The following is a 22,685-nucleotide window of genomic DNA, read 5'->3' as shown; positions in this document are numbered from 1 at the left end:
TTAAACCTGTTCACCGGGGCAGTCGAAACAGGCCATGAAACTATAGAATAAATGACAGAATTAAAAAAATACATTTTAAGCACCATTTTAGTAAAGAACAAAGAAGCAAAATGCTACGTGGATTTATTAGGACACTTACAGGGTGCCAGCATCTCCTCAAGTAGAAAAGCAAGAGTTCAAAAAGCTCAGAATGTGAGAACGTTTACCGTCTGCTCAGGTCAGAGGAGTTAACGACTACCTTTATAAGCCTGACATGAAGTAACCTTCGTTTCCTTTGTGGGTTAATGTTATTTCATCACGCTCCATGATAGCATTTAAAGAAACGACGAACAGGATAAGGTAACACTGCTTGTCCTACAAGTCCTTTTAAGCCTCACTTAAATTGTATAGCTCTGTATTTTAAATTCAGTCAAAATGTAACAGAAGTCATGAATTTGGAAGGATGTTAGATATGTAAAGCATGCTTAGCTTCTTGGATACATGATCCTCAAAACTCCAGTGGATCCAGTAATTAATATTGAACTTCAGATTTCATTCAGACTTTAATACCCTGTCTGGATCATCTCACCCACCATCACTGTGATCAATGACATAATGGATCATGAAACTCTAAAAGAATTACACAAGTAATTCTATGTGAAAACTTTTATAATCTTTTCAGACCATGTAATAACCAATGTGATACAATGCAATAACAATTCATTCAATTCGATGAAGTGAAAACTTTCCAAAGTCAGATATGCAGTTTAAATACAGAGAGAAAGAGAGAGAGAGAGAGAGAGAGAGAGAGAGAGAGAGAGAGAGAATACTTAATTTATTTGTTCTTCAGAGTTTTCTTTTTCCTCACACATTATTTATCAGTTCTAATTATTTTATGTCTCTGCATATCTGTGTTTTAAATCGATTTAAAAAGAAACCAAGTAATTCTATGTGAAAACTTTTATAATCTTCTCAGACCATGTAATAGCCAATGTGATACAATGCAATAACAATTTATTCAATGGATGAAGAGGAAACTTTCCAAAGTCAGATATACAGTAAAAATACAGAGAGAGAGAGAGAGAGAGAGAGAGAGAGAGAGAGAGAGAGAGAGAGAGAGAGAGAGAGAGAGAGAGAGAGAGAGAGAGAGAGAATACTTAATTTGATTTGTTCTTTAGAGTTTTCTTTTTTCTCACACATTATTTATCAGTCCTAATTATTTTATGTTTCTGCATATCTGTGTCTTAAATCGATTTAAAAAGAAATCGGATTTTTTTTGCAGAAATAAACGACTAGAACGAACAATCCAACAGGATTTAGGACCCTGCAGATGCTCGGCTCAGATTCCTGCACAATGCACATACTGTACTACTCTACTACACAGTATGTGAACAGAACACGCAGTATTAGATGTGTACTATTCCTACATACTGTTTAGTAAAGTAGTGTGTGTGTCTCTCTCTGTGTGTGTGTGTGTGTGTGTGTGTGTGTGTGTGTGTGTGTGTGTGTGTGTGTGTGTGTGTGTGTGTGTGAAACTAGCTGCTCTGACTGAACCTGTCTCGGGATAACAATGATGCTTGGACTGCGGGTTTATTCGTCTCTTTTCATCATTTTAATCTCCGTTAGTGAGACGATAGCAAACGAAAGACCATATGCGGTGCTGCAAAAACAAAATTTGGGTAAGAAACATTCGTGTATTTAGACGTGAAGATATTTAGATTGCAGACATGACGAATGAGGCACAACAGAGCAGATGGCTAGTGATGTTACTGTAGTGGACATTACTGTTTATTCCTCTTTTTCCTCCCAGTGCTGCTCATTACCGTCCTGTCTGTTCTCTTGGTGTTTATGCTCGTCATGGCGGTGTGTGTGTACAAGCCGCTGCGAGCTCGGTGACTGACAGGTGATTTATTTCATTTGCTTTAATTGTCCATAATAACACTGATGCTCTGCTGCTGAAACGCGCATGCGCAAGAGTCTAAAGTCGGATCCAGGCTACAATTAAGTATTTAACTAAACAAAAGTAAAATGTCCTTCACAACAACATATAAAACATGTTACCAAAAATAATTTCAAGATAAGTCTGATAACATCTTAAATCTTCAATATAGTCTCTATTGCCTGCCTCAGTTCACTATCACTACACTTTACCTTGATTATATAATTAATAAAATGCTTTATACATCATATTATGGTTTTACACATCATACTTATAGTTATAAAAATGTTCATTTTATCAACCTTTATACCTTTAAGCATTATGTAGCAGTTTCTCAGCCCTGTTTAGTCTAAACACATCAATAACCCCCACAACAGGAAGTTGCATCATCTGAATCTCCTGAGATTCTTGAGAGGAAAACTACTAGCTAGCTACATTTTTTTTTGTGTAATTATTTAAGCCAACAGATAGACAGAATGTTTGCTGTCTATTATGTTTTAACACATTTTTAATGTTCGAATGTGTTGTTTTTTTAGGTTCGGCTTAAAAATGTAAAACAATAAAAACACAAAACACAATGTATATTTGAGAGTTAAAAGTTAAAAAGGGTCGACATGACGCCACAATCATGGAATCACCTCATAAACTAAGCCACAGTGAATGTAATTATAGTTTGTGCTGTGAAAAAGTGTTCACACCGCTGTTTAATAGTAATCTGGACTTTCAAACTATATTTCTAATCAAACTTTATATATTAAATTACTCAATTTAATTGATACTTATATCAACACTACTATATGAAGAATTCAAAAACCTAATCATCTTTCTTACTGTCTTTTGCACCATTTCAGTTGGACCTGTTTTGCAATTTTTTTTTTAAAGTTTAAGTTAATATTAAGTTTCTGTTCAGTTTTGGTTTATTATAAACCCTGTTGATGAACAGATGATGGAGAAAGAGGAGCCGGGATTTGAGGAGCGGAGCCTCAGATGGAACGGTGTTTACGGACCTTACTGACCTTCAGTTTTTTTTTCAATTCATGTCGACAAAAGCCTGTAGAATCATGGGTAATTTCGGGTTATATGGACTTTGTGTCTCTTTTCTTTTTGTGAAATTAAATCAGGGAAACTATTTCTCACTTCTCTCCAGATTTTAGTTCTGAGATATCGGTGTGTTTCAGTCGTTTCCCTGCTGAAACACATCTGAGTGAAAATCATTCCTGTTTCTGTTATTTTACATGTGGAATGCGTTTAAAAATGCCAGTTTTGTTTACAGTCTTAGTTTTTAACCTTATTGCTAGTCAGACATTGTTTCCATGTTTAAATATAGTTGGTTGTTGTACCACTCAGTGTTATCTAACAGAATGTCATCTTACTGTTTCACACATGAGTTAACATTAGTTTAAATTTCTATCTAGCAAGAGAAAGTGCAGAAGTGCCGAAGCCAGTCGCATGTTTATTTAAACTTGCTTGTTTCTGTGCTATTGACAAAGGTATAACGGCAGAAATGCAGGGTTTGGTGGGAACATTAGAAGCGGTGATAGAAGCTTAGAGAAGTAGGCTGATATGAAACCCTAATCTCATGATGAGAGTTTAGTCAGTGTGTTAGCGCAGGGAAACTCTGACGTTAGAGCTTCACAGATGGACTGCAGTAATCTCATTCTGTTCAACCTGATGCCATTATCATGTTTAATGTATATGGAGTCGAACATGATCCTGTGTTTGAATCAGGGAAAGGGCAGAGGAGCTTCATGGCTTCTGTACCTGCTGGGTTTCTTTCAGCTGCTGCTCTGTTTTTATTTATCTCTCTCCTCAGTGTTTGTTTTATGTATTAATTATCATGTGATTTTGTATGAGATTTTGTCTATATTTATTTGGACAATAAAGCTGAACTGAAATGTATTTTTTTGTGGTGCATAAATATTCACACCTTTTTACCTTTTAGATATTTTGTAGTTACACACAATAAGTGACTCATAAGTAAATTATGACATTTCTTGTACGAATTACAAGATTGCGAAAGTATTCGCTCATTTGAGATTAGGTACAAACAGTTTGTACATTAAGTATCACATGATCTTGGTATGAATTCACCTTCACCTGGAGAAGGCAGTTTGCTGGAGAACAAAACGGAACAAGTCCAGGAAAATGTGCTGGAAAAGAGTCAGCCGGGTTTGGTTATAAATAAAATATCCTGAACTCCCATATAAACAAATCCCATCAAGCAAAATCAAGCCATCAAGCAAAAAAATCCCATCAAGCAAAATATATTAACTAATAATTTTTAATGACAGCACACCTGACTCATCGAATATCTATCAGTAACCTGAACAACAAACAATTAAAGATTATTTACAGCCCAAGGTTACATCAGTGACGTATTACAAATAACCTGAAGAAAATTATTAAAGTTTAGCTCGACTGGAGGAGAAACAGAGAAACCTTCTCACTGACTGTTGCTGAACGATCAGATGTATGGTCATGTCAAGTGATGATCAGAGTCAGAATCAGGTTTATTGGCCAAGTGTGTTGACACACACAAGGAATTTGGTTCCAGCTGTTTTGACTCCGTTAAATACTGACATAAATAACACTATAATATACAATCTATACAAGACAATGCAGATGTGATACAATAGACAATATAAGTATTAAATATGAATACAGAATATATGACATTAGTTATGTATATAAAGTGTGAGAATGCATGGTAGTGCAAATAACAATATTGTGCAATATTATGTTTTTGTACAATATACAGCAGCAGCAGTGTGTGTAATATATACAGATGATGTGATGACTGACAGTTCTGATAATGCAGTACTTATGCTATGAAGCAGGGAATATAATTATGGTGAGTTGTTAATCAGGGTGATAAGGGGCCTGGGGAAAGAAACTGTTCCTGTGTCTGGCAGTTTTGGTAAGCAAAGCTCTGTAGTGCCTGCCAGAAGGGAGGAGCTGAAAGTGGTTGTGTCCAGGGTGTGAAGGGGCAGTAGTGATTTTTCCTGCTTGGTTTCTGGTTCTTGGATCCTACAAGTCCTGGAAAGTGGGCAGGGGGGCACCAATTTTTTTTTTTCTGCTGTTTTTACTGTGTGTTGCAGTCTGTTTCTGTCCTGTTTTGTTGCTGCACCAAACCAGATGGTGATGGATGTGCAGAGGACAGATTTAATGACTGCAGTGTAGAACAGCATCAACAGCTCCTGTGGCAGACCATACTTCCTTAATTGGCGTAGATAGTACATCCTCTGCTGGGCCTTTTTGATGATGGAGTTTATGTTGCACTTCCCAATTCATGATGACATGGTCAACTGATACTGTACAGTCTACAGTCTGTGTGGAAAAGAACTCAGCTCCAGCCTCATTACTCACGTCACATTGGTCTAAAATAATGCTTGATAGTGCTGTGATCGGTTTCATGCTTTCTGGACATAAAAAAATAAAACCAGACACAGAGGACTTAACATCTTAGACAGAGAGCTAGCTTAATCCTGCCAGAAACATTTACACCAACCTCCCTGCTTATGACTGAACGGCACCTGCCTCCATCATTGTACAGCATCGTTCATGTTTCCTGATCAGAGCTGACATCATGTAGCACATGGATGATTCCTGGAGGCTGATTGAGCTAATCAAATCTGCATTTCTATTCACAGCCTTGTCCTCCTCCATGGCACGAAAGAGACCCGCTTCCTGCAGTCTGATTGGATTAGGACCCGTAGCTCAAATCCACGTAGCTGCAGATCCACGTAGTGCAGTTCTGATTAGTTGTGGGTGGGTGTGATGTGGGGCCGGGGGCATTGGGCTTTCGCCCTCCAGCTTGTACTTATGCCTGAGATTTCTTATCTCCGGTTGGCCCATCACTTGTCTCGCTGTTTTAATGCATCACATATTAGATGAGGTGTGCACACATTCATTTGGAGCATAAAAAAAATAATAAAAAAAAATATATATATATATATGTGTGTATTTTATATATTTATAAATAGCTAATATCTATATATAAAAGCACACACATAGGGTAAGTGTGGCGCGGGCATGGCGGCCTGGGCTTTGCACTGGGCTGGTTCCATGCTACACGCCATGCTTTTTTAATGCATTATACACTAGTTGACATAAACATATCATGGTTATAACAATGAAAGCCAAAAACAAAAAAAAAAACAAACAAACAAAAAAAACAAACAAAAAAAAAACAACAACAACAACAAAAAAAAACAACACACAAACAGGGTAAGCGTGGCATGTGTGGGACGGCTGGGGATGGGGATGGATTTTGGGACCCTGGACCCGGCAGCACCTCACCTTGATAGCCCATTGTAATATGATGCTGGCGGGGGTCTATACTATGCCAGGGCCATGAGGGGTATCAGAAGCAGCTTTATAATACCTTATTATTAATAGCTGTATCAATATTACCATTATTATTATTATTATTATTATTATTATTATTATTATTATTATTATTATTATCGTTGCTATTATAAGTACTACTATTATCATTACTATTAATGGCTGTATCAGCATTATTATTGCTATTACTACTACTATTTCTATTTGTCCTCTTCCTGATCCTTTAACCTCCCCTTCATGAGTATATTTGTAAATATGTTTATCATTACTACTACTGCTAATACTATATTATTATTTCTTATTAATTGGGTTTTTTCATTATTATTATTATTATTATTATTATTATTATTATTATTATTATTATTATTATTGCTATTACTGTTGATACTGTCACATTTTATATCTGTTGTACTTCCCTACATGCTCCTTCATTCATATATCTCCACTCCCACACCCAGTTACACTTACAGTCACACACACACACACACACACACACACACACATTTTGTATATTGTATTTTGTATTCGTATTTTGCATCTAATTTCTCTTCTGTAAATATTGTAATTGTCTGTTTGCATAATAAAAAAAAAAAAAAAAAAAAAAAAAAAAAAAAAAAAAAAAAAAAAAAAAAAAAAAAATCCACGTAGCTATCTTTAGAAGCTCATCTGTAACTATGTATCTGGACTTCTATGTGTGCTTCTGAGATGATGGAGGAGCTTTAACAAGCAAAAAGCAGGAGAAGTGCTCAAATACCACCATCTGCTGGTCAGACGAGGAGCTGGAACAGAGATATCATCTGTAGCAGTGTGAGGTTATCAAATGCTCCACAGTCGATGTTCTTATGAGTTAATAATGCAGAAAATACATGTTTACTCATATAAAGTGCTTTTATTACATGAAATTTTTTTTTTGTTAAATTCAAAAGATTATACAGTTTACCATAAGCTCAGCTCAGAAAACAGTTAATTAGCCGTGAAAATTAGACACCAATAAACCCTGATATGGTAAAACTGATCATGTTTGGCAATTACTTCCTTTAAAAACCCAAGAAACCACCAGAAAAAGAACACTGCCTATATACTGTTGACAATCACAGTCGTTTTTGTGATAAAATATAAAATAAAGATACTGCTTACATTTACACTGCTGAAGGTTTCTTCAGGTGCACTAAGAAAAGAGCAACGTGTGTGTGTGTGTGCATGTATGAGAAAAAGAGTTCGTCTGTTTGCTACAATCCAGGTAGAAGTGAAAGATCTGCGCCGTTTTCAACAGTCATCATCACGCCCTTGATGACATCACCTCATTGCGTTGTTCTTAGTGATCTTGTGTTACATTTAACACAAAAGTCTCCACTCATATTTCTCTCCTCAACACTGAAACATGGCCCAACATCCAGCTACTAAACAACATGAGCAAAAATATCCTTAATGTCGCAGTATTTATTAGTTGTTGTTTTTTTCACATAGCCATGTGCTCCATCTTGTCTGAGGGCCACATTCTTAATGTGGAATTTATTTTATTATTAATTTAACAAACTTGTAAATTGTGATGAAAAGCCTACATTATGTGCATTAAGTTAGTATCTTGTAGCTTAAACAAGTCAGAAAAGGATCTAAAAAAATTATAAGCAATAATGAAGGTCATGTTGTAGCACATGCAGCAATCTTGACTTAGTCACACAAATGGAAGAAAAGAAAAAAAAACCCAAAACACAACTGAATCCTAGTGTGTCCTTCTTCGGTCCGTATTTTCTATCCCTAATTTAACATTTTTAGAGGTTTTAGAGCGAGCGCTTGTGTTTAAAGCTAGTGGTCGTCTTGCTTTTGAAGAATCCCGTCTCAGATGTTTCTAGTTGTGAATGACAGAGGAGATTTCAATCTAGGTCAAGCTGCACACACACTCTCTCTTTCTCTCTCTCTCACACACACACACTCTCTCTGAATACAAGGAACTTTCCCTGTGTAAATACTGCTGTAACATCTGTACTCAGAGCTGAAGTAACAAGCAAACCGACTAGAAATATCTGGCTACATCTTACTCTGTCCTCCTTCTCTTATGCTTCAAGTGGCTACGTGTGAGTTGTGTGAAGAAGCTGGACATGTTTACACACAGCACTAGGATACAGGGAAAACTGGAGTCTTCCTCTACTTTAGCTCACAGTGATAATGAATGATCCAATCTAACGTTCGACACCAGCAGCATCTCATACAATCCGAAAGCATCCAAAAAAAAAAAAAAAGGAAATCATTGGAGATTTCACACAGACTTCGATATTAAGCATTTATACGATTAAACAACAAACCCTGTAGCTGTGGTGCAACCCTCAGACACTAGAACATCCTCATCTATTTTTCTGTCTCACTCTCTGAGGCACAGTGGTTTCGGTATTGCTTGCGAAGTCGACGAGCTCGTGTCCTAACCTGGCTAACACAAGTGAGCAGATATATCCAACCTGTCCTGCACACACTATATACATGATTTATTTAGATTTATTAAAAGTATATTGAAGGCAAATATGGATGCTTCATGCTACAGTTGCTGAACTGAGATTAGCCTGCATTAACCCTGCGTGAACTTAAACCACAACAAATAAACATTTTCTTTCTCTAATGCTTACCCAGACTTCTGATTTTTCACGATAACATAGATCACTGTATAATTCAACTTTTCTCTTCAGACAGGATTTGTACTGAAAGGAGAAAACTGGATTACTGGATGAAGCACATTACAGTAACCACACCAAAGTTGAGTCTTTTTCATACAACAGCACACCTCAAAGTGTTTTATCCCATTTACAGCCATTTACCAATTTGCAATAATGAACTGCATCGTACTTTTTATCCACTTATAGTTACGTTTAATGTTCACGTAAGTTTCTGTTAAGTTCAAGCAGCTGTACAGTGCATCAGAGTACACCGTATCGCTGATCCCTGGCCAATGGTTAATTATAGCTAATCGTGGCGTGAGGTTGGAACCATGTCGTTCTTCTGGAGCTTCCAGAATGTTCACTAATCTCAAAATGTTTCTGAGTCATCAACCCTGTTATACTAAAGAACTATATTAAGGAACCTCATAAGAACCCTGAGAAAATGTAAAACTCCACAGAGCTTACTTTTATGGTTTTGATACTTATCACACACACACACACTCACACACACACTCACACACACACTCACACACACACTCACACACACACTCACACACACACTCACACACACACTCACACACACACACACACACACACACACACACACACACACACACACACTCACACACTCCATGAAGCAGCTCAGAAAACACAGCAGCAACGTCATCATGTCAGAGAAGGCAGAATAATAACAGGAAGTGTTAGGGTTAAAAAGCTTCTGTGGTCTTTAGACTGCGAGTTAAAGTGTGTCCTTCATGTCAGGATCGAACGGATCGCTGGATGCGTAACAGAACGATACAAGATGCAATTGATGGGAGAGAAGCAACTGGAAATCACGTGCCGTTGAAGAGATCTGAGGGTGCAGAACAGGAAACAAACTTTCCCTTTTGTCATTCCTCCGTCTCTCGGTCTCTTTTCTTTTGCTCACTTTTCCGTAAGCGAGAGTTGCAAGATCCTCTCCAGCTCCTCCTCCTCCTCCTTTTGCCTCCTTTTCTCCTCCTCCTGCGCTCGTGTGGACAATTGGATGGCCAGCTGGAGGTCGGAATCCGGGCTGGAGGCGGAGTCAGTGCTGGTGGGCGTGGTCTCGCTAAGATCCACAAGGACGCCTTCAGAGACGTTCCTGAGGGAAAAATAAATTAATAAATTACTGACTGTTTATTTACTGACTGCTAAATGGTCTGACTGTTTAATCAGAGTATATGACTATTGCTATTTTATATTGAATCATTTGTACAGCTTCATGGTTTACTGAAAGTGGAACCACTGGCTTACCCATCGCTGAGGCTTTCTACTGGGCTGTGTGTCGAAACTCCATTAGAGTCACTCCAGGGGTTCTAGAAACCACAAGGAAAGAGAAAATCACACACATACAGAGCTCATATGTTCTAGCTTAAAAAATTACATACACACACCTCATGCATTCCAGTGCATACATTTACATACAGAAACACACACAGGGACACATGAGCGCGCACACGTGGACACACACAGGGGGACACTCGCACACACACGGGGGGACACACCTGTGTGCCGTATCCGTTGGCGTCAAGCAGGCTCCGGTGGATGGCGTACTGCAGCAGCTCCTCGTCGTGGTTGGTGGGGGGGTGAGTGTGGGTGTGTCTGCTGCCCCCGCGCTGGTGATAGTTAGCAGGAACATTGAAAACAGAGGGGCACACCTGGAACGGAGTGGCACCTGTAAAAAAGAGAAGGCTAAAACAGTCTGTTGGTTTGGTTCACTCAAGCACACACTGTACCTGAGCCCAGGTAAGAACTGTTGAGCATCTAAAGTCAGGTCTTAGCTCCTGAATCTAGTCCTGAAAGCTGTCCGTTCAGTCATCAGACATTAACACGGTTGAACGGTTTAACTCTCAGTATTTAAGAAACATTTCATTTACAGTAAACCAATTTGTGGGTTTGGTTTGCAATACCTGAAGCTTTACTGCTCTCACTTTCCTCTGTGGGTGAAGGTGTCGTGGCTGATTGGCTCACGTCAGCCGGCTCCTCCGTACTGCACTTGTTCACGTTTCCAAAGGTTATGCGAGCGTTGAGCACATGAAACAGTGGGATTTCTGTAGAAAGATGAATTTAAAAAAGAAACACGCATCATTAACCGTGAGACAACCTTTTTTATATCACTGCTGAAATAAGAAGAGCTCCTGCATGTGCACTTGAGCGTTACCAATCTTGACGGGGAAGCCTGGGGGGAAGCGGAGCTGGATGAAGTCACGGAGACGGGCAAAGTGAGTGCTGGTGCGAGCCATCAGGTTGATGATGGGGGTCACCTGCTCCACCAGAGAGAGGGGGTGCTCTTCACTCATCCACAACGTCCCCTTAAACCTGAGGAGCAACAAGACGGGGACATTACGAGAGCACCAGAAAAACCTCAACCAGCTGCACCGACCTTATTCTGAATGTGGTCAAAGACAATTATTTAGTATAAACCTGTTTATTCTCCAAGAAATTATTGTTTTTTTCTTCCAAACAAAATCTAAACTAGGAAATTACACAATAGCAATAACATTAAATAAATAAATAAATAAATAATAGCTAATCTGTTTTTTATTCACCTTTGGGTTCTGATGGTGAGCTCAATGGGACGTCCAATGTCTCTGTCCTTCAGGTCGAAATCTGGGTTAAAATATTCCTCTGGAGTGATGGCTGTTGGGTTTGTCGCTGTCGCGTACTCTAGAGTTAAATCCTTAAAAAAATACAGTAAAAATAACTTACACATTTAAAATCACATTTACTTTGACATATACACAAGATCTGGATCCTGATTGGTCAGAAAGTGAGGATTTCTTTTCAGCAGCTCTGACTGTAGTGTAGTCATAGTGCAGCTCACAGGTTTGTACAGTGAAACTGTCTTTGCTTCATCACTCAATTCCTCATGCATCACCTAAGATTCCTCACGTACCCCCTGAGCGCTGATCTGCTGCTCTACTGTCCCGAGAAAAGTTTCCAACACGTTCCTCTCACCTGCCACAGAGAGAACACCTCAGTCACACTCAGCCTACACCACTTTATGAGGAACTTCTCCAGTCTGATTCTGATGGTGTTATTGTCTCAGTGTAATACGATATAAGATGTGATACTTTTGATTCTGGCCTTCTCTTCATCTGTGAGGTGCTCCGTCCTCGTGCGAATCACCACGTTCACATTGTTAACTGAGAAAACCTAAACAACAGAATCACCATCATCATCATCATCATCACATGACAAGCTTTACACCACACCGTATTATTATTATTATTATTATTGATATCTGAATTCTGATTGGCTGCCAGGTTCTGAGGTGCCGAAAACATATGGTTTTGTGTGTGGCAGCCTTCACACTGATAATAGTAAAGCTTCCTGTATTTATGGAAGGAGTCTCTAGTGTCAGTATTTTCCTATACAAACACAACACTGAGTTAATTATTCCAGATTCAGGTTACAGTAACTTTAACTTTAACAGGAACTGCAACGTTCACCTCAGAGTGTGGTTCAGCGTACTTTTCAAGCGAACTAATCCTCAAGTTTATAAATCCAGATGCTTTTCACTTTAGTTGAGATTAATGAGAAAGTGCACACCTTTGCTTCAAATCCGTTCACCACTTCTGTTCTCTCTGTTCTCCAGCCCCAGATCCCAGATTTACACCTACACACACACACACAAACATCATTTCTCAGCAGCACACAGAATTATTCAGCTTTCTGTTGTAAAGATCATCTCTTTATCTTTACTTTAGCCCTGTGGTGTGACTTACCTCTCAAATGAGATGTCTTTGGTGTCGAGGAAGGTGTTGACGATGGGCGTGGTCAGACGTTTGGCCACTTCCTGTTGGTCAGGCTGCATGGAGTCGAGCGTGACTTCGTCCAGCTCACGTGTGATGTCGAAGCGCTCCGTGTCCACCAGCTCGTCATCGTGATTCACCTCCATCAGCTCGGCGCAGCTCTCTGTTTACACACACACACACCCCAAAGAAATCAGTAATTATTAAATCAGTAATTTGGAAATGAATATCGATCAGTGAGTGAGTGAGTGAGTGAGTACCATCTCCCTTGAAGATGTAGCTCCGCCTCCCCCTGATCCACGTCATGTTTTCAAAGCCAAGCAACGTGGCATCCACTCGCAGGTTTGTGCCGCTCTTCCAGATGCGACACACGTCACTTGGGCACACACGCGACACCAGCGGAACTGTGACATAAACCAACACACACTCTATTTTTCTTTTTCGTGTTACATGTCCTGACTGTTACAAAGCCACTGGCACTGTAGACTCCTTCCATAAATGTTAAATCTTCTACAAAAACATTAGCAACTATTACACACAAGCGCTCACCCTGTATAATGGTGAATGAGCTGTTGCTACGGAAATGATATCGTACTTAAATTTTGATGTTAACCTGTAACCAAGCTGCTGTTATAGAGAAGGATTCAACACCTTTTGACCAACAGAATCTATGCATGTGTGTGTGTGTAAGAATTAGACAGCAGACAGAGACACACTTACTCCAGCTGGTGAACTCCCACTTCATCTCCATGTAGAAGTCTGGAGACTGAAGGAAGAGAGAAAAAAACAGATAAATAAACTCACACGCTCGCTCACTCACACGCATCATTATTTAGTGGGTGTGTAAAGCCAGAGCTCTGTGAGGAGACTGAAGAAGTAGTGAGAAATCAATGGACTTCCTGTGTGGAGTTCGATCTGAGACAGATATACAAGAGAGAGATGAGAGATAGAGAGAGATGAGAGAGAGAGGGAGAATCACCTCTCTAATCTTGCACAGCAACTCAGGCACCCCTGCCAGAGCCGTGGAGGTTTTAAGGTAATCACGCCGCTGCAGAACCAGCTGCACCATCTCCGGATCGCCAGTACTGACCGCTTCCTGAAGTACTATACGCACACACACACACACACACACACACAATTATTTCTACACAAAAGACAACATGATTCCTGGTTTTGACAAAACAGAGACAAAAGCACTTAAATCACACATGCATGTGTGCACACAACCAGCTCGAGGGAGTCCATTTGATACTCAGGCGGGATGATTCAATTAATTACATTACTAACATCTCTACTCCTCATTTTACACACACACACACACACACATTGTTCATCTTATTTCCTTTTCAGTGTGCTCATCTTATCGGCAAGTGAAACTCTTGACGCATGAGCAGCCATGCATACCAACAAGCACGCAACACACACAGAAACACCCTGCAGCTATTTGTCATGAAAGTATATATTTAACTCTGCCTTCCTTTCAGAGGTCTGCATTAGTGTGAGCTGTGCTCTTTACAATAACACACACACAGAGAAAACAAGTATAAATATATGAACAACTGTAGTAATGGGTCAGCTACTCATTTCCTGATAGAGGGTATAAATGATCTTATAATGTTTCATCCTCTTGCTCTCTCTCTCTCTCTCCCAGTTGAAACCATTAGTATATAGAGAGCGGTAATAAAAAAAGGTGTTGTTCTTTAATAATCTGTAAACTTAAAGTGGAAAAGAAATAAATGTGTCTCAGATTATTTGTCATATAATCATAGACAGAATGAGCTGATGCATGTTGAAATGAATGTGAAAACATCCCAGGTGTGTGTGTGTGTGTGAGTGAGTGAGTGAGTGAGTGAGTGAGTGAATGTGTGTGTATGAGTGTGTGTGTGTGTGTATGAGAGGCAGAGACAGAGTGTGTGTGTGCGTATGAGACAGAGACAGTGTGTGTGTGTGTGTGTGTGTGTGAGTGAGAGACAGAGACAGTGTGTGTGTGTCTGTCGCTCTGTGTCGTACTGACCGGTCCAGTTCTTGGCGTTCTCTTTGGTGACCTGGGCCCCGTGTCTCAGCAGCACTCGGACCGACTCCAGGTGACCCAGAGACACGGCTAAATGCAGAGGGGTTCGTCCTCTCGGGTCCACCTCCTCTATGTTGTGCTGCAAATCAACAACAACGACACTCAGATTACATTTATTTCATAACACACAGGTAACGTGTCTGACAATCGTCCTGATACATTATTAACAAGCTCTCTGCTGTAATTACAGGCTGATTTGAACTCATTCCTCAACTGTGATTAAATTATATACAAACTGCAGAAACTCTGAAAAGCGTTACAGTAATCACTTTAAAAGTGACACAGTATCACTGCTAATCAGTCAGCTTCATTTCAATCATCTAAACACTAACTGCTCTGTGACTGCGCCTGCTATCTGCTCTTAGCTTGCAGAGCTATAAGAGAAAATTCCAAATCGCGCACTGCTCCCTTTACATGTGCACTATATAGTGTACTAGATAAACGGTGTTGTACAGACTACCTAGTGCACTAGCAAGCCGTTTGGGACATAACCCTAAATTTACCAGCTACAAAACAGCTACTCTGGCGAAGCTGAGATTTAAATTAATTTGACACAAATTTTCAAAATAATTTAGGACAATAACATAATACATAATCATAAACATAATTATACAAAACCACTTAATTCCGTTCAATTAATTCATCGCTTAAACACCCCAATAAGCTTGTTTAGGCATTTAGTTAGCTAGCATGCTATTAAACCTAGCTGCACAAAGCTGACACGGGACTTTTAACAAATTACTACCCGTAATAAACATAAATAATTAATGAAATGAACATGTTTATACCGCCTGTATTTGTTTTTCCAGCTCTCTGTAGTCGTTCTCCCAAACAAGGCAGTGCAGAGGAAACTTCTGCCTAAAGTCCATTTCACACTCCTTTAAAAATATATGTATTTATATATAAAAACAACTAGTACCGAATATTTCCCATAAGCCACATTTGTTTAAATATATAAAACAAACAAACTTTATTCGAATCATTAACGCACATATAATGTAGAGAAAGCAGAGACTTTCCAAAATAAAACTTTCCCACAAAACAAGGAAGTGACTGGATTAAACCATTTGCGCAAAATTAAGGGGGTGGAGGTTGTAAAAAGTATAATTAGAAGTTAAAAGAAATAAATAGTTTAAAAACAAATACTTTAATATTTTTTCCCTGTAGGCCTTGGGAAATTTAATAATAATTTCATGATTAATTTTAGAAAGGGTAATGTTAGAAAGGATTTCCACAAAATGGTCGCTTCCACATCACTTCTTTTAAAGAGGGGGAGTTTGGGTTGTACCAAGTCTTTTGTGCCACTCAATGTATTAAAATATGGTAACAGTGAACTTATAGGTTCCACAGAGCTAATATTATGTTATCTATGAATATTAGCAAAAAAGATGTTAAACAGAACATAAACTTTAAATTTGCGGTACATTCGGGCTTATGGAATCTGAGATGCATAACCTTGCTTGCTACTTCTATACTTCTATATGTGTGTGCCCTGCGATGGGTTGGCACTCCGTCCAGGGTGTATCCTGCCTTGATGCCCAATGACGCCTGAGATAGGCACAGGCTCCCCGTGACCCGAGGTAGTTCGGAAAAGCGGTAGAAGATGAATGAATGAATGAATCTTGCTTGCTGGTTAAAGTGCTAAGGATAGTGACTTCTTGTAATAATTCGATTCTTTGGAAGAAACCGAGTCTTCTCTATTGAATCGGTTCCTAATCATAATCATAATCAGGTTTATTGGCCATGTGTTTTGACACACAAAGAAAAAGTACAGTCATAAATAACACTATACTATAAATTTAGCTTGGACTAGACAAGACAAGACAAAAGAGACTATACAAGACAATACAGACGATGTGAGACAATACAGACAGTACGAGTATTAAGTAGGAATACAGAATATATGACAGATCAGTAATGTACACAAAGTGAGAGAGTGCATGGTAGTGCAAATAACCAAAAAAGTATTGTGCAATATTATGCTGTTGTGCAATATACAGCAGCAGTAGTGTGTGTAATATATACATCATTACATCATTACATAGATGATGTAATGTAAATATTGTAATGTATTATTTGATATGTATACACATCTCACAGAAATTGGGCATTTATACCAGAGAGACAGGAATGAATTGAATTCTCATTCCCCTTTAATAAATTTGATTCGTATTATACTAGACAGTCATGAATTTGTAGTCAGAAATATTACGGTAGATTGAAAATGCTATGCTATGCTGTTAGATTTAATTCAAATAGATTTTATTTGTATATAGATTTTAATAAAACTAAATAGTCACAAAGCAGCTTCAGAGAAATCCAGATGTAGATTTAGATGCCTAATGAACACTCCAGGTGTAACAGTGTGAGGGAAACCCCTGAGTCAAAACAAAGATGTAACCAGACTGAAAAGGGAAGCGGTACTCTTCTGGGATAAGCACAGGACACTGTTTATGATTACAGCAGCAGATTCAGGTCCACATATACAGTACACATACTTATTTCTAGTCTATTCATCCACTGTAACCTTCAGTGCAACAAGGCTTACAAAAGACAATCCAGAAACAAGAAGAGTGCTCTCTGTGTCTCTCATAGAGGCTGATTGTTTCTGGTCTGTTGTAAGATGTGTGACTGCACTTCAAGTGACCAAACTGTTAAACTCCTGAAATTTGCAGATGATACTACGCTCATTGGTCTCATCCAAGATGCCGATGAATCTGCATACCGACAGGAGGTGAAGCGGCTGGTGCTATTGTGCTGTCAGAACAGTCTGGAGCTAAACACCCTCAAAACTGTGGAGATGATAGTGGACTTTAGGAAAGACCCCTCAACACTACTCCCCCTCACAATATCCAACAGCCCGGTGTCATCTTTGGAGGCCTTCAAGTTTCTGGGCTCTACCATTTCCCAAGACCTGAAATGGGAGTGCAACATAAACTCTATCATCAAAAAGGCCCAGCAGAGGATGTACTTTCTACAGTATGTCAATTAAGGAAGTACGGTCTGCCACAGGAGCTGTTGATGCTGTTCTACACTGCAGTCATTGAATCTGTCCTGTGCACATCCATCACCATCTGGTTTGGTGCAGCAACAAAACAGGACAGAAACAGACTGCAACGCACAGTTAATACAGCAGAAAAAATAATTGGTGCCCCCCTGCCCACTCTCCAGGACTTGTATGACACAAGAACCAGAAACCGGGCAGGGAAAATCACTACTGACCCTTCACACCCTGAACACAACCTCTTTCAGCTCCTCCCTTCTGGCAGGCGCTACAGAACTTTGCTTACTAAAACTGCCAGACACAGGAACAGTTTCTTTCCCCAGGCAATCACCCTGATCAACAACCCACCATAATTATATTCACTGCTTCTTATCATAAGTACTGCATTATCAGGACTGTCAGTCATCAAATCATCTGTATATTACACACTACTGCTGCTGTATATTGCACAAAAAGCATAATATTGCACAATATTGTTATTGCACTCCCACACTTTATGTACATAACTGATCGTTCATATTCTATATTCATATTTTATATATTTTATTCATTCTATATTCATATTTTATACTCATTCTGTCTATATTGTATCTCATCGTCTGCATTGTTTTCTTGTATAGTATTGTGTTATTTATGTCTGTACCTTTGAGAGTCACAAACTGCTGGAACCAAATTCCTTGTGTGTGTCAACACACTTGGCCAATAAATCTGATTCCGATTCTGATTCTGATTAATGATTGGTGGGAATGGACAGATTCCTACCTGCATTCACATCTGTAAAGAGATCACATCTACATCTGCAAAGGAAACTGTCTTAATTAGATCATTTCTAGGTGACAGTGGATCATAGTGAATAATTTTATATCAAAGATAAAATTAGTTGACGAATGTAAATACTTCTGAATATACATAAAGATTTGGATTATATTAATAGAGTAATTTTAGAGCCAGCCAAGGTTTTAATTTTTTTCATTAATGTTTGACTGTCTAATATACAGACAGGAGTCGTGTAAAGACAAGCCATTTCACTAACCACAATCACAACCACAATCTGCCCATTTCATGGTTTAATGTTTCCAACCACAGAACCGAGACTCAGAATGTTTATATGCATTACAATAAACCACAAATATCTATGACTCTCACGTTACATTCCATCGCTTCTGACCACCGGCTGCTTTCACACAATCTCTTGTTTCCGCCTTTCACTTTGCAAGAAAACTGCTGAATTTTTATGATAATAATAAGCATGTCAGAATGCATGTCAGAAATGGTGCTTTAAACCTCTCTTGTCTCATTTAACCATCTCCTCTTTTGAATTCCATGCCATTTCAGTTACCTCTCCAATCAACCTTGTTATCATTGTTGTTTACCGCCCTCCTGGTCCCCTACAGTAGGTGACTTCCTGGAAGAAATGGACACACTACTTACTCCCCTCTGACGGTGCTTAGTGACTTCAACCTCCCCTCTGACAAGCTTCAATCTTCTTCCCTCCTGACTCTTGACTCATTCACCCTGACACTCAACAGCTACATCCCCACACACAAAGGAGGCAATGTCCTGGATCCTGAACCTGGTTTTCACCCGTCCTTCTCCAGCTACAGACGTGTCTGCTACCCCACTACACGTCTCCGATCATCATTTGGTATCCTTCAGCATCACTCTCCCTACCCTACCTAAAACTATCCCTCACCCCCTCGCTCTTACCCACTACAACCTTCACTCTGTCACCCCTTCTTCTGTACATGTAGCTTCTGGCACTCTTTCCCCTACACCTTTGTTGTCACATTTCTCAACTGTAGCAGCAGAAGAGATTTTACAACTCATGCAGTCCTGCAATCCTACCACCTGCCCATTGGATCCACTACCTTCCACTATGCTCCAGACCATCTCACAAGACCTTTTGCCCTTCATTACCACTATCATCAATAGATCCATAGCATCTGGTCAGGTACCAACTACTTTCAAGAGAGCAAGGATTATTCCCACAATAAAGAAACATGCTCTGGATCCATCAGACATCAGTAACTACAGACCGATATCACTTCTCTCGTTTCTTTCAAAAATTCTTGAATGCATTGTCTATAATCAACTGTCTGTCTATCTCTCACAGAACAACCTCCAAGACCCCAACCAGTCTGGCTTTAAAGCAGCTCATTCTACAGAGACAGCCCTTTTAGATGTCTCTGAGTAACTACATGCTGCTAGATCAGCCAAACTGTCGTCCGTCCTTATCCTCCTTGACCTTTCAGCAGCGTTTGATACAGTCAAACACAAGACTCTCTTATCCACCATCAGAAGTCTTGGGATTTGCGGATCAGCTTGGGAATGGTTCGCTTCCTACCTGGAAGGACGCTCATATCAGGTAACATGGAGGGGAGTGACATCTGCTCCATGCAGGCTCTCCACTGGCGTCCCACATGGCTCAGTACTTGGTCCTCTTCTTTTCTCCCTGTATACTCACTCTCTTGGTGAAGTTATTTCCTCACATGGGTTCTCTTACCACTGCTATGCTGATGATACACAACTTATCTTCTCTTTCCCACATTCAGATACAACAGCTTCTGATCGGATCTCAGCATGTCTGTCAGAAATTTCATTGTGTTTCAAATTTCACAGAGCAGAATATATTAGTAACAAAACTGATATAAATAAATAAATAAATATCTTCATAGTTATAAAATTCCAGCATGTTAAATTCATTTACATTAGTTTTTGTGAGACCATATGCTGGTGCGGTTGGCCCTGGGTTCCTCCTAATGCAAGACAATGCTAGACCTCATGTGGCTGGAGTGTGTCAGCACTTCCTGCAAGACGAAGGCATTGATGCTATGGTCTGGCCCGCCTGTTCCCCAGACCTGAATCCAATTGAGCACATCTGTGACATCATGTCTCGCTCCATCCACCAACGCCACGTTGCACCACAGACTGTCCAGGAGTTGGCGGATGCTTTAGTCCAGGTCTGGGAGGAGATCCCTCAGGAGACCATCCGCCACCTCATCAGGAGCATGCCCAGGCGTTGTAGGGAGGTCATACAGGCACGTGGAGGCCACACACACACTACTGAGCCTCATTTTGACTTGTTTTAAGGACATTACATCAAAGTTGGATCAGCCTGTAGTGTGTTTTTCCACTTCAATTTTGAGTGTGACTCCAAATCCAGACCTCCATGGGTTAATAAATTTGATTTTCATTGATAATTTTTGTGTGATTTTGTTGTCAGCACATTCAACTATGTAAAGAACAAAGTATTTAATAAGACTATTTCATTCATTCAGATCTAGGATGTGTTGCTTAAGTGTTCCCTTTATTTTTTTGAGCAGTGTATATATATATATATATATATATATATATATATATATATATATATATATATATATATATGTATATAGTCTGTTTCTTTAATCCTCAGTAAAATACATTGTGTGACAGCTTTAATGGTTGTTTAATTTCCAGTGTAGCAGTTTACATGTAATATAGGCCAGGTATTTATATGAACAACAACAAATAAATATTTGAATGAGAGAAAAAAGTATTCAACACAGTAAAAAAAAATAAATAAACATCTGATTGCATTAATTAGCTCTTCTTCCTGAACCTTCACTCATCAAAGATTTCAACTTAGCTCCTAAATGTTCCTAAAACACCATCATGGCTGTTATCTGCAAGCGGAAGCAACACGAATCAGCCATTAACCAGCAATGAACAGCAACATCTCACACGATCTCTGACTGAAGAGTCAGGAAGTTCATCAGAAGAGTAGATCAGGAGTGATGCAGCACTCGAAAAGAGCTCCAGAAAGAGCTGGAAGCAGTGGGTTCAGTCATCACTGAGAAAACTATAGACATATGATTATCAGGGTAATAATAAAATGATTTTATGGACAACTACATTTTTCTTTTTGTCTTTAGTCATTTCAGCTGTCCGGTAGTCATGTGATGCCAACTCTTAAACCACAAGTTTTAGCTCACACACATGCAGAATCTGTCCATTTTAACAGTGTGATTATTTTCCAACCACAGAACAGACATGTGGTACATTTGCACGCATGAAGCTTGCATTTGAACAGAAAACTCACACATTCATCTGCAGTTTATCTGCTTCTGACCACCAGCTGCTTTCATACACCATTTTTAACACTTTTCAATTTGTACAAAACAAACCTGAAAGTTTATGTTCATAAATAAAATGTGAATGTTGATTGCTGTGCAACATTTATAGAGCAGTTCACACCACTTAAGACGCTTCCTAGTACATGACTGAGAATCCATTCAGTAACGGATATATGAATAATAAAGTCAGACAGAAGTTCATCCCTTTCCATATGAAATAATTTCACCTGTTTAACTGTCATTTTACTGAAGCACAAAAACACAGACAAATATTTACTGGGCAAAGTTTAATGAATCACTCAAGCTTCTGTAATTATGAATGATCTTAGAAAAGACGTTTGATCTCATTGCATGTTACTGCTTAAGGGACTGATTGTAAATCATCAACACTTAATCAGGAGTGTGTGTGTGTGCCCTGCGATGGGTTGGCACTCCGTCCAGGGTGTATCCTGCCTTGATGCCCGATGACGCCTGAGATAGGCACAGGCTCCCCGTGACCCGAGGTAGTTCGGATAAGCGGTAGAAAATGAATGAATGAATGAACACTTAATCAGAGTTGATTAAACTTTAACTCTAAACTTTAATTAGAGTTGTCTGTATCATTGTGTGAGATTACAGCAGTGTTATGTGTCAGAATAAAAAAATAGAGAAACAGAAGGCTCTGCAGACTAAGAGAAACTGTTGAGATCATTAACAGTTTTTTTAGGTTTTATTTTGTTCCTGTTTGCCTCTTTTTTTTTTCCTGTAGTGCTGTAGTCTGTAGAAGTGTCCACTCCCCTACACACAGATACACCAGCGTTTGATTCACCCAA

General features: G+C 39.2%; 1 protein-coding gene and 1 long non-coding RNA gene across 3 annotated transcripts; one reads left to right on the top strand and one right to left on the bottom strand.

The window, feature by feature from the left end:
* The first annotated feature begins 1,521 nt into the window (after positions 1 to 1,521).
* On the top strand, positions 1,522 to 3,704 carry LOC132855178 (uncharacterized). The gene is made up of 3 exons (XR_009649298.1): positions 1,522 to 1,658; positions 1,790 to 1,882; positions 2,770 to 3,704. It is a non-coding gene; the product is annotated as an uncharacterized LOC132855178 (long non-coding RNA).
* Positions 3,705 to 7,134: 3,430 nt separating this feature from the next.
* Positions 7,135 to 15,801, bottom strand: ankrd13a (ankyrin repeat domain 13A). 2 transcript variants are annotated; one of them, XM_060882917.1, is made up of 16 exons: positions 15,749 to 15,801; positions 15,546 to 15,635; positions 14,701 to 14,836; positions 13,666 to 13,790; positions 13,407 to 13,452; positions 12,947 to 13,090; positions 12,660 to 12,849; positions 12,484 to 12,550; positions 12,006 to 12,087; positions 11,828 to 11,889; positions 11,481 to 11,611; positions 11,093 to 11,250; positions 10,842 to 10,982; positions 10,437 to 10,606; positions 10,186 to 10,247; positions 7,135 to 10,033 (listed from the first exon to the last, which is right to left on the bottom strand). In XM_060882917.1, exons 2-16 carry the CDS (start codon positions 15,624 to 15,626, stop codon positions 9,838 to 9,840), a joined length of 1,791 nt encoding a protein of 596 aa, XP_060738900.1. In that variant the 5' UTR covers positions 15,627 to 15,635; positions 15,749 to 15,801; the 3' UTR covers positions 7,135 to 9,837. The 2 variants fall into 2 exon arrangements, with proteins under 2 accessions (XP_060738900.1, XP_060738899.1); XM_060882916.1 differs by having other exon boundaries at positions 15,546 to 15,801.
* Between the last annotated feature and the right edge of the window lie 6,884 nt (positions 15,802 to 22,685).

This window comes from Tachysurus vachellii, chromosome 12, assembly GCF_030014155.1.
Source record: "Tachysurus vachellii isolate PV-2020 chromosome 12, HZAU_Pvac_v1, whole genome shotgun sequence".
Classification (NCBI taxonomy): domain Eukaryota; kingdom Metazoa; phylum Chordata; class Actinopteri; order Siluriformes; family Bagridae; genus Tachysurus; species Tachysurus vachellii.
This window is presented reverse-complemented; position numbering and strand designations above follow the sequence as displayed.